The 12,856-nt window shown below is 41.0% G+C and overlaps 1 protein-coding gene across 3 annotated transcripts; it reads left to right on the forward strand.

Moving 5' to 3' along the window:
- The first annotated feature begins 854 nt into the window (after positions 1-854).
- LOC135255251 (uncharacterized) lies at positions 855-3,249 on the forward strand. 3 transcript variants are annotated; one of them, XR_010330132.1, is made up of 2 exons: positions 855-1,184; positions 1,761-3,249. XR_010330132.1 is itself a non-coding variant. In XM_064336153.1 (2 exons), exons 1-2 carry the CDS (start codon positions 911-913, stop codon positions 2,275-2,277), a joined length of 765 nt encoding a protein of 254 aa, XP_064192223.1. In that variant the 5' UTR covers positions 855-910; the 3' UTR covers positions 2,278-3,249. The 3 variants fall into 3 exon arrangements, 2 of the variants coding, with proteins under 2 accessions (XP_064192223.1, XP_064192224.1); XM_064336153.1 differs by having other exon boundaries at positions 1,787-3,249; XM_064336154.1 differs by having other exon boundaries at positions 1,867-3,249.
- The last annotated feature ends 9,607 nt before the right edge of the window (positions 3,250-12,856 follow it).

A 12,856-nucleotide genomic window follows, 5' to 3' on the forward strand; every position in this document is an offset into this window, starting at 1 on the left:
CATTTGACATTTTTATATATTACAGTACAGTAATTGCCATAATGGCTCACATTAATTATCAATAGTGTGACTCTACAGGCTAAATGTTTCATTCATATAGAGCATTTGTGAGTAACCAGCTAAATAATATTTTTAGAGAAGGCTTGAATCCTATCTTTGAAATAATTAGGAAAAAAGGCTACTGTGTATAAATACTGTCAAATATAATTTTATTTCAGATATACCTGCTTATCCTGAGCAGGGTCGCGGGTGCTGGAGCCTATCCCAGTGTGCATTGGGCGAGAGGCAGGATCACACCCTGGCAGGCCGACAATCTATCGCAGGGCACACACACCATTTGTTCACACTCTCATACCTATGGCTAGTTTAGAGTCTCCACTTAGCCTTCATGTCTTTGGACTGAGGGAGGAAGCTGGTGTACCCGGAGGAAGCCCACGCGGACACAGTGAGAACGTGCAAACTCCACACAGAAAGGCCCACGACCTTCTTGCTGTGAGGCGACAGTGCAATCCACTGCACCACCGTGCCACCCCCTATTTCAGATATTGTGTGTGTAATGGTAGTGCTGTAGGCTACATTGTCCAAAATGGCATTTAGGTTATATTGTTTTAAAAATGTAAACAAATTAAAATATACATAAAGCGTAATCTGAATAATTCAATAATAATTACTTAAACTGGATAATTGTATGTGCATTTGATTATTTCTAAGTATTAATCCATTCATTCATCATTTTTTCATTCAATCGTTGCTTCATTTTTCATTTTGGGAGGTTAAAACTTCGTACTTCACGAACATTCACATCCAATAAGGAGCAGCAGAATTGTCATGTGATGAAGACGTCACTGGCCATGTGCCCCTTACTTCCTTCCCTCAGAGAGAACTGTGTTGTCTGTGTGTAGGCTACAAAATGAACAAAAAGAAAAGGGGTCCTAACTGGACGGCAGAGGAAAAATCTATCCTGTTGAAGGAATATTCAAAGCGCCGGGCAATTCTTGAAAGTCGAGTTAACTCAGATCTGTCGAAACTGGGTAAATTGAAGCACTGGGAAGAAATCGTAGCACGCATTAATGCCGTCAACCCTTTGGCCAGGAGAAGCATTTATGACATTAAAAAGAAATTGCTCAATATTGCGTATACAGCAAGGAATAATCCGCGACTTAGGCACACACTTCGAAAAAGAGGTAAGCGGTTGGTTCGTCGTACTGGCTAGACCAATAACGTTAGCTCTAGTGCTAAATCACAGAAACGCTAGTATTCAACTAGACCTACTACATGTCCGCGAATTCCTTGCTGTGACGCTGCTTTCCACGTGAAACTGTCACAAACCTACTTTAGCTTGTTAAGCTTCTGCATGGTGTTGTGGTAGTGACTGCTGTGGCGTTTATGTGACAGAAATGCATCGGTTCTGTTTTAGGATCTAAACTAATTGTTAACGCATTTTAAAGAAAAAATTAAAGCTTTGTAAATAATTAGGTTACACTTTCTATACATATTGTGAGATGTATCTATTGACAAATGTAGTGTATTTATTATTGGTTAAATGTGCATTAAGTGTAATATTGATGCTAAAAAGATTCATACCGTAATTGTTATTTGATGCTCATTACATAACCTAGCGTTGTAGTGATATGGAAGACAGTGTTGTTACTTAATATGTTTCTGACCTAATCTCTGTTACAGTTTCCTGTATCAGAATCTGTACAGTACATTCCTTAGAATGTTATAAGATTTAGTGATCCTTTATTTCAATATCCCAGACAAGAACTTTGTCTGTTCTTCCCAGCCTCTGCCCCACCTACTCTTCCGGCCCCCACGCAGTTTTCAGAAGTGCCCTTTTTGTCTTCGCCTACTGCCTGCCCTCAGGAGACAGCCTCAACACCAGCATCCGTGGAGGTCAGTGACTCTGAGCAAGAACCTGTAGACCGACTGACCCAAGCCCCCCAGCCTCCAGTGTCTCCAATCCCGGAATCTTCCAGAACCCACGATGAGCCCCAGGAGCTGGACGGTCAGGGCAGAGACTTTCAGCGCTTGCATGCAGCCATTACTGACTGTGGAGACCGGATTGTGGCAGCCCTGGAGCCAATAGCAGACTCTTTTCAGCAGCTCACTCATCAAGTGGGCGTTTTGGTAGAGGTGCTGGCCAAACAGGCCCAGGTACGGCCACCCTGCAGACATGCCTGCCCTACGTGTAAGTGCCCACAGGAGCAGGCTAACAGTCAGGAGGCTGTACACCACCTCAAGTCAGAAGTTGAGCAGTTCTCCTGGGAGACATAAATATACATTACAGGAATTTAGCAGACGCTCTTATCCAGAGCGACTTACACAACTTTGACATAGCATTTTTACATTGTATCCATTTATACAGCTGGATGTATACTGAAGCAATGCAGGTTAAGTACCTTGCTCAAGGGCACAACTGCAGTGTCCTACCCAGGAATCGAACCTATGACTTTTTTCGGTTACAAGCCCAGTTCCTTACCCACTGTGCTACACTGCCGGCCAATGGTAGATTTGTTCTGGCTTTACCTGCAGATTTTAATGTCGACCTCCATGCTGTGGCCTACCCTTGGAAGCTTTGTAGTTCTCTGCACGAGATACCGTAACAATTAATTATGTTTTCAGGTCTTTGCTTTACTGGCACTGCAAAGTATTCTGACCTGAACGGGAGCCAAAGAGTGCAGGGCCTATTTGTTCAGCAGATTTTCACAAATTGTAATAATAAATACATCTCATTACATATTTTTAATGTCCCTACCACAAGAAATAAGTGTAAATGCTTAAATACACATAGGCATACACTAAATGGGGGAAAAAATCACTGATAAAAGAACAGATACAGGATAAATACCCTCCTGTACAGTCTGAAAAGTAACTGAAAAAGAACAGAAAATAGCTGATCTGGACTGTAGAAATATGTAAATTAACTACTTATATGAATAATATGGTGTTTAACTGTCCTATATGTTTGTTTAACTGTATTTTGTACCATCATGAAAAAGTTGTGTAGGCTATTCCCTTGTATTGTAAAGTTGAATTTTGTAAGCCTTTACTTCTACACATGTAACGGTAGAAGAACCAGCTACATCTTTGCAATGCTTTTTTCTCAAAAGCAGTGTAGTGTTATTTAGAAATATTTTTTTTAACTGTTACCTTCATTCTGTATCAGGCAGGTTTCCATTTTTGGGCATAAGATTCAAATGACACAGTAATGCCAGTCTCTGTTGTTTAATAAAGTTTTTATGTTAATTTGCTTGATGACTTTTCTGAAATGTACTGATGTTATATGTGTGCCCACTGTAAATTTGAATATTGTCAGGGCAGCTGGGTGGCTCATCCTGTTATGGTATTGTATGGGCCTTACGGTCTGGCATCCAATTCCTACCCTACCAGTGCTGGCCTGTAACTGGCTGGGCCTTAGCTCAAGCATACCAATGCTTCAAACGTTTGTATAAAAACTGATGTTCTGTGATTTTTTCCTCTTTTTTTAAATTGTTGAGCTCGATAACACTATCCTGTGGTTCAATCAGGTCAATTCCTTAGGGCCTATCAATACACACACCAAGTTTCATTGCTTTTTGTCAAACTGTTTTATTGGCTTTTTGGTAAAAAGCCATGTAAATGGTAAATGGACTGCATTTATATAGCGCTTTTATCCAAAGCGCTTTACAATTGATGCCTCTCATTCGCCAGAGCAGTTAGGGGTTAGGTGTCTTGCTCGAGGACACTTCGACATGCCCAGGGCTGGGTTTTGAACCGGCAACCCTCCGACTGCCAGACAATCGGTCTTACCTCCTGAGCTATGTCGCCCATGTCCACATGCAAATTCACTGGCTTATTGTGGGCACATTTTTAAGTGTAGCAAAGGAGCACTTTGTTTATACTGATTTAAGATCAAAGGGTCAAAGAGTCTAGGGTTCGGGATTTATGGCAGATCAAATTTTGTATTGGCACCACCACATGGCCAACTGAGGCCAAAATCAGTCAATCGTTGTTTGGACCAACCCTCTATCACTGTGCCAAGTTTCATAAAAACTGTTGGGAAACAGACAGTTTTGTGTATTCTGCGTTTGGGAAGTTTCCGCTGGGCGCCAGGGGGGAAGGGGGCGAGCCCCCCTGTTGTATTTCAATTTCAATGTGAATGGTACCTGTGTGAATAGGTAGGATGGGTTTGAATTTGAATGGTCTAATCGGAAAGCCCAGCCTCTTATCACCAATCAGAGGCAGTGATCCCTTTCAACAATAGAATTCCACTGTATAAATCTAATCACCCACCAATACTATTTTGAACTTTCTTGCTGAGTTGTTCCCGTAGCTGGCTGCATAATAAATCTTCCTGTTTTTAGTACAAACTTTTGATCTGCTTCTTCCTGGGCTAACGGTCATTTTACCTGTTTTTGGTAACATCTTGATTCACCTACAAAACCAACCAGGAACTTTCACCAGAACTGCGAAAATAACAATAAAACCAAAGAAAACTCAATAGGGTGCCTCATATCTTTGGTGCTTGCCCCCTTAATGATCAGTTAGAACAGACCAGAGTGGGATTCAGCCTGCTACATGCATTTAGTCACATCCTGTGCATGGCTTCAGCAAGCTTGCATATGTTCAGGTCTGCACTCATGATGCCATTGGGCTCATGGGAAAAAAAAGCAGCTCTGAGCTGGCTAATAACTAAAAAGGTCATCAGTGCAACAGAGAGGTTGGGGACTTCCTCATGAGTGACCGCCCACTTATACACAGTACCTGGGCAAAATGCATTTCCGGGCCACTGAACTGCTTGCTTATGGGAACTGAGCAGGTTCATGTCATTATTGCATGTTCCGCAAGGCTGAGTTTAACGTGATGAAGGTTGCTTTCAGGATCAGAGAAGACGGAATCGAGAAGGGGAAAGAAGCATGTCACAGAACACCTCCTCTTGTTTCTCGACTGGCTTTTCAAGTTCTGTCATTGCAGTCGAAGCAATTGCAGTAAAGTGAAATGACTCCCATCGCTCGGCTGGCTTTCTTTTTCTAGCCAATCAAAACAAGGGGTGTGTTTCACTGCATCTAGTACTGTAATAAATTCCTTGCGATGTTATATGTAGCAAACATATACAGTAGCAAACACTAGACGGGGAAAAAATCCATTTAAATATTACCAAAGCTAGCTTCTGGATGGCTCATTTGGGTAAACCACCATACTGTGGTGCGTGGATGAGCCCCAAGGTCTAGAATTGAATCCAGACCATACCAGTGCTGACTGTGGAGCTGGTGTCTCCATAGCATGATACACAATTGTGATTGCATTGTTCAGGGTATGGGAGGGTCAGTCAGTTATGGGTCAATGATTCATCTCTCCCAAGAACCCCCACTGGTCGATTGGACGCCCGTGTACTGCATGTCTATGCCGCATAAGACATTCTTCCATCGACTCCACTCTGTGTGAGCTTAGCTGTCAACAGTGTGAAAAGAAGCAGACTGGGAGACCACGTCTTAGAGGGAAATGTCGCAGTCCACAGCTAAGACGACAGACTACAGCACGAACGCAGCTGGGGTTGCAAATAGTTGGCCATTCCAAATAAGGGTTGGTATTGGACATTCTCAGCTTCATGTTGAGCACCTAATAATAATAATAATAATAATAATAATAATAAACTTACAAAAAGTTATGAAATATTCTTGAAAGCTCCACATTCTTGAAAGTGGTCATTCATGAGATGTGACTGGTTCAATACCGATATGGCCATAGGCAGGAATGCGGTAATCTTAGTTCATAGTTCTGAAGAGTTTCAACTCTTCTCCCACAGAGAAATTAGACCATTTTAGGTCAACCACTGATGATGTCCTATTGTCCAATTAGCTGGCATTATCAAATTTTACACGTAAGCCTGTAAATAGATCCATTCAGTATGCAGTATCATTTGATAGTCTGCTCCAGCGGGATGTGATATGAAGTGGAACCTCTGCCCTTCATGCATTCATTATAGTACCTTGTGCCCTCTTTGTAATGTTAACAGAGCAGGCTCCAGTTTTTAAGTGGCTGCACACTATAGGGGACTATAGGAGAGGTTAAGAGTCACCGTAAGGGTTTGGTTTCTAGCAGGATGACTGTAAGATAGTCTCTCCAAAATGAACCTTTTCCACTAAACCTGCAATGAGGCACTAGGTTTCCAAGGCACAGAAATGAATCAGCTGTGCAGGAGACCATGGCACAGGAAGTTTATTCTTAACATCGATGCCCTGCAATTTGATAGAATTTAACCTCTCCTTGCGTGTTCTGTCAAGGGGAGATGTAGCTGACCGAAAAAAGGGAACTTGTTTGGAGCGGTCAAATGAATGGTTTTCATTTCATTGCAGCCTAATAGACCATCAATACACTTGACAAGGATCTGCCCCCTGTCGTACCTATTCACACTATTTATTGAGCAAGTATGCAGACTCTTAAACCCTGGGACATTCACTGACTCAGTGTGAGCTGTGGTCATTAAGAACTAAGAACTGGAAAAAAATAAAACAAAACTAAGAAGTGAAAAGCAAAGACAGCATTTCTGGGGCACTGCATAGCCTCTCTGTGTTAATCAGAGTGATGTTTCTAAAAAACCATTGGGCTAGGAACATTAGGTGGATGAGATATCCCATCATTCAGATATTTTCTTTGTCGGCCCCTCCCCTGGGCAACAATCACAGTGTCCCTCCCCCCCAAAAGATGCAGAAGCTGTCGGGACACCCAGGTCTCCGGCACTTTGTACTTATTTTCTGTGTCGCCACAGGTGTGGAAAGGAGCATGTTCTTATCGAAAGTACTGCCTCAACCAATCACCACCCCCCCCCCCCCCCAGTTCTCCCACACCCAACCCCCACCCCTTGACTGTGGTCATCTCTGCGTGTCCCAGGGAGCGCTGGGAAAGAGATGAGAGCCAGAATGGTTATTACAGCTGGTCTGCTTTTCTAGAAGTCACCTGAGGGTCACCGTATCCCAAATAGCACAGCGTCTGATCCTGGGCCCGAGCTTTCTGTTGCATTAGCACACATCACAGAGTGCAGGTCTTGGTCACCTTCACCACGACGTGCTGTTAGAAACACACAGAGAGAGTGAGTGCTCACGAATGGCATCCACACCACCGCGTCTGAATTCGGCCTCCGGCAGAGAGCGGGAAGAGGAAGAATGGAAACAGTAAAGTGGAAAGTTTTGGATATTAGCCATGCTCCTTGTGGGTCCATGCGTGCTGTGTCCTTCCTGATTAAAAAAGCGGTTGGAGGTATCCATTGGGAGAAGGGCAGCAGTCTCTGCAGCATGTGACTGTCAGGTATTTATACTTTCAGTGAGTGGTGCCCAGTGCATTTCTTACTATTTTGCTTGAATTGGCTTCACATTATTCCTGGCAGGAAGCGGCAATAAAAGACTGACTGATGACCTCCATGAAGCAGCTGAAGTAAAGAGCCCTCTATAAATGGCTCTGCAGTGAACACTGAGTATATGCAGTGTGTACAGTATTGATACCCTGCATGCGTAGACTAGGAAACATGTTACATACTGTATCTAATCAATGCTTCGGTGTCAGTGGGCAATATAATAGCTACTTCCCCACTTGATCTATTTGTCATCATATATTATGAAAAGCATGACCTTTTTGGGAGTAAAATAGGCTACTAAACTCAAATTCCTTGAATTGTAGACCTATTATAGACCTATTGGAGGCTAATTATAAAATATTTACTCGCAAATCATTTATTAGTTTGAAGTAACGAACAAACTGAAGTGAAGCTTGTTTCATCACATGAAAAGATGTAGATTGGGCTATGATTTGCACAGTTCTCATTATGATTATCAATATTCTGGTGTTTATGAATAAAACAACTTTGGTAAATGGATTAACTCATATTTGTGAATTTCATTAATTCACACATAAATTAGTCTAAAGGCATGATTGAATGATTGATTAGTCAAAATGTTTGAATATAGTAATAACAATGCATTATGTTGCAAAATGAAATCATTCGTAATCTGTTTCTGTATCGGCTATCAGATTATATGGCGGACTTTGTTTCATTATAATATCCTTCCACGCACTCTGAAAAAATGAATCGTTGCATTTACTTGAAAAAATTATGGACAGCAGTTGCACGCAGTATTACATAGGCAAATGTGAACTCATTAAATGCATGGCACAAGTTAAGTTTACAATTTTAAACATTCCCTTGTGAAAAAAATGCATTATTAGAGCGACAGTATACATTTTTAGCTATAGCAATACAAAATCAATGTGCGGATGGCAGTATTAGACCACAGAAATTGACAGTATTTCGCTTTGCGCCCTGCTCTTAAAGTAAATGAAGAGGTCATTTGATTGGCTATGAGGGAATTAAGCTGCAACACACCCACTGATATTATATTCATTATAATTCAGCCCATTTTCCACCTGCGCTATGTGCCTTGAGCTCTGCGCTCCTCGCCTCTAGTAACAAAAATACCAGCATTCAGTAGCCACACCCAGTGCACCCATGCACCACACCATTGACTGCACCCATGTCCCCTGTGACACTGATTCTGGATAATAGAGCTCTAAAAGTCTCTAATTAAAAACAATAAACCGCTCTTCATGCTTCAGGAATTGCAATTAAGATATGAGCCAAAATCAGCATCCATAAGGGAACTCTAGGGCTAGTGTTGGGAACCGCCGATCTAGGATATAGTAAAATTAAAAAATTTAATTCAATTGCTGACTACAAACCATGGCATTGTTAACAGTGCATTTGAATACAAACCAATGGGTACAACATAAAAACCACTTTGTATGGGACTTGAGATTTAGTTGTAAAATCCCACAGCTGATACAAATTAATGGAGCCAAGTGAGAACTGGGACTGGGAACTTTGACCTGCTTTTTATTTCTTGTTTCAAGTGGAAACTCCATTAGGAGGAGAGGTAGAGTGCTGGCAAAGAATATTTTAGGTAGACTCTAGGTAACTCCAACTAAGGTTCTTTTGAAGGCAGGATTTCAACCTGGCAGGGTCTTGGGTCTTCATCGAGGTGTAAACAAAGAGTGGCTCTGGATAGGGATGAGTTAACCATCGATCACATGTGACCTGTAGGCATGGTCTGTCAATCTATTATTTTGAAAATGCAGCAGAAGCCTTCCGGTAGGTCTATGAATCTACAGACTTTCAGTTAGAGCCCAGTATCTACTGGGAACCCAGGATCAGAGCCCTATCTACTGTGTCCTGTGTCCTTCATCCTGAGTACTAGCATACTGTGTTTTCTGTATACTGTTACGTGACAGACAGTATGTGAATAATATCCTCCATACTATTTTCCAACTGTGGAATTGTCGTAAGACATCCAGTCCTTGTAGTTGGCAAGTTGTTGTTGTATTTATTGAAGTGAAACGTCAGAAAAGCCTCCTTTTCATAATGTGGCTGCTCCTCGTCATATTTATACCAAAATGTTTGTTTACTTCAAAAATGATCCCGAAAGTATTCAGTGAAAACCCAGAATATGCATATCATCCAGGAATTTGAATACACTACATTTACAGAATATTTTGCCTACTTAACAATTTTCTCTTCCAGTGTACTCAACAAGTATACTCAATAGTATAGAAGAGCTCTAATTTGGATAGAACTACTATATAAGGATCACTCTATCCTCAAAATTAGTTAGTTTTGTTTGTGTTCTATTTTTTCAGAGGGAGAAACATTTTTTTAATGGCGTGGGAATGCATTAGTTTTCCATCATCTCTCACAGAGAAAGATTATTTTTTGGATCACACAACCCTGTTTTTTATGCTCTCTTTGTGAAATACCACTGTTCTTTGCTCAAATTACACAGAGATGAGGAGAAATTCATTTCAGGGGAATAACTGTAATTTTCTTCTATTAGAGCAATGTTCTTTCTACATTAGGTAATTGGCATAATATATGGTCAATTGAGTTCCAAATGGCAGGGAAAAACAGTGAAATAAACACCAGGCCTCAGGCCACTTAATACATGTGTATTAGGAAGGACAGGTTATGAGTCATCAGCCATGTGGAAATGGATCCAAGCTTTTACTCCTCACGTCTTCAGCCAATGGTTTCTCTTTACACTGTATCAAACCTTGTATCTACCTTGACTGATAATGACTCAGTTTAGTGCAAAACAGCTTCTGCAGTGTCTTCATTAGTCCCTTCTACGGACTGTGTTAATAAATACATTTGTTTGTTCTTGTCATTCTGGTGACATCTACGTTATCGTCTCACAGCACATCTTGTCTTCCCAACCAATATCTGCTGATATCTTCATAAGCCGTCAGGAACAAGCAGTGGTTTAATTTGCTCCTCTCTTCCAAAAATGTACAAAAAACAGATTACTTATTTTCCTTCTAGTGTGGCATGTCTCCTCAAAATATTAGGAATCCAAACCCTGCTTGGAGCCATATCAGGACAATACAACAGCTGCAACTGAAAGATAGTGTAACTTGAAATACTGAGAACAGCAGGAAAAATACAACAGTCAGGCTGCCATTTTAATATGATAAATAAGCTGTACATTGACACAACTTCCTGAGCCTGGGATTTCTCTTTTAAATATTTAAGACACATTGGAGGCTCTTTTCTGTTTATTAAATACATTTTGTAAATATTTATCCCTTAAACTTAAGGGATAAATTAAGACTTAAGACTTGAATGTTACAGGAATAGAACTCAGTGATAAGTAGTAGTACATTTAAGTGCGGACAACTGAGTATACTCGTCAATTTATTTCCTTCTATGCAATCAAACCAATGCAATAACCTTGCACATCAATAATCATAATATTATTTTCAGATTTACTCAATGTTCCTTAGGCCTTCCTTACAAGTTTGAAAAGATAGCGAATGGAAATACAGTGAAATGTGTCTTTTAGAAATAAATTCCAACTGACATGATATATTCTACTTGTGCTTATTTATGCAGTAATACTGGTTGGGTTTGATTACTATGATTCATCATGGCAATACGTATAATGTACTATTATTTTTATGGTTGTTTCAACTCCAAAGAGATCTATGGCATTTAAAAAATAAATAATAGTATGATACATTTACATATCTATGATTCAGCAAGCATTTTTCTTCTTTAGGATGTAAAACAGTCAGGATTAAAAGGCTTGACTTATTACAAGCACCTAAGGTGGATGAAAACAAATAATTTTACAGCATTGCTGAACAGCGGACAGTCCATCTGGACTGTGTTGCTTTAGGTATTCTGTCACTTTTTCTGCTTGAACCAGGCTTGTTAGACTGCCTTTCATGGTAAACTTATGAGTTTGGGCACATTAATGCAAAATATATATCTTGGTGGACAGCTGATGACTTAGATGGTGGAGAATAAATACGAGTAGAGAAAGAGATGGTGTTGGCATTACGTCCACTCATTTTCAGAACTGTCCACAAATTAATCCATTACAGAAGCCTTGACTCACGACTATCATGAATCTCCTTTTCACAGTCACTAAGTTTTTTATTTCAATTTTGCTCACATCCACCTTTTTGATCCCCTGCTTTGAAGATATACACTACATTTCCAAAAGTATATGGACACCCCTTCTAATTAGTGGTTTTGGCTTTTTCAGCCACATCCATTGCTAACAGGTGCATCAAGCATACAAAATCAAGTATACAGCCACGCAATCTTCTTTGACAAACATTGGCAGCGGAATGGGTCGTACTGAAGAGCTCAGTGACTTTCATCATGGCACTGTCATAGGATGCCACATTTCCACCAAGTCAGTTCATCAAATTTCTGCCCTGCTAGAGCTGCCCCAGTCAACTGTAAGTGCTGTTATTGTGAAGCAGAAACATGCAGTGTAGGAGCAACAATAGCTCAGCCACAAAGCAGTAGGCCACGCAAGCTCACAGAATGGGACCGCTGAGTGCTGAAGTGTGTAGTGCACAAAAATCCTCTGTCCATGGTTGCAACACTCAATACAGAGTTCCAAACTATGTCTAGAAACAACATTAGCACAAGAATTGTTCGTCAAGAGCTTCATGAAATGGGTTTCCATAGCCGTACACAAGCCAAAGATCACCATGCACAATGGCAATCGTCAGCTGGAGTGGTGTAAAGCGCACCGCCATTGGAGTCTGGAGCAGTGGAAACATGCTGTCTGGAGTGATGAATCATGCTTCACTATCTGGCAGTCTTGTTACGACCCCTGTCGTAAGTCTGTTTACATCTGTCTCAGTTGAGTGTGTTTTGTCATCTGATTGGCTGTTTTTGTCTCTGGTTACTCAGCTTGAATAAGCCACCATTTGCCTTCTACCAGTGGACACTAGCTCTGCGAACTCGTGCTTGGTGTGTTGTGTATTGTGCTTGCTTCGTTTCACTTTGCATATTTGACCCTATTTTTGTTTAATTCTGATTCCCGTCATGCCCTTCTGGTTTGTTTGCTGATTAAACCTTGTGTATGACCACTGACTCATTACCTTCGACTCCGATTCTTGCCTTAGTCTTTCAAGTTTGTTTGCCCCCTGATTTTGTGTTTCTGACCATTCGCTCTCGTATTCAATTCCCATTTTCGCCTAGCCCCTCTAATTTATTTGGGGATTGGATTTTGTGTTGGCTATTCACTCATTCTTGACCTCATCTCTAGTTTTGCTTTCTTCTCGCCGTATAGTGCTCCAGTTAGTTAGTGTGTTCCCAGCTGGACTACAATCCTTCCATCGGGACACAAGTTTGTTATTTTGCTATTTTATTCTTTTTCCTTCATTATTTTTGAAGGTACTCTGAGTGGAGATTTAACACTCCATTGGGGGTACGCTATTCAGACTTTTAGTTTCATCGGCTAACTGTCCGAAGTTCAGCGTTCAAAGCCACCCCATGCCCAGTACGCTTTGAAGAATAGCCAGCTTTCAT

The sequence above is a fragment of the Anguilla rostrata genome, chromosome 5, assembly GCF_018555375.3.
Source record: "Anguilla rostrata isolate EN2019 chromosome 5, ASM1855537v3, whole genome shotgun sequence".
Lineage (NCBI taxonomy): Eukaryota > Metazoa > Chordata > Actinopteri > Anguilliformes > Anguillidae > Anguilla > Anguilla rostrata.

Excerpts from the sequence above, each read along its gene's own strand:
- LOC135255251 (XM_064336153.1), top strand. The coding sequence starts at position 911 with ATGAACAAAAAGAAAAGGGGTCCTAACTGGACGGCAGAGGAAAAATCT. Across the intron at positions 1,185-1,786 it reads GCACACACTTCGAAAAAGAG|CCTCTGCCCCACCTACTCTT; the intron begins GTAAGCGGTTGG and ends TGTTCTTCCCAG.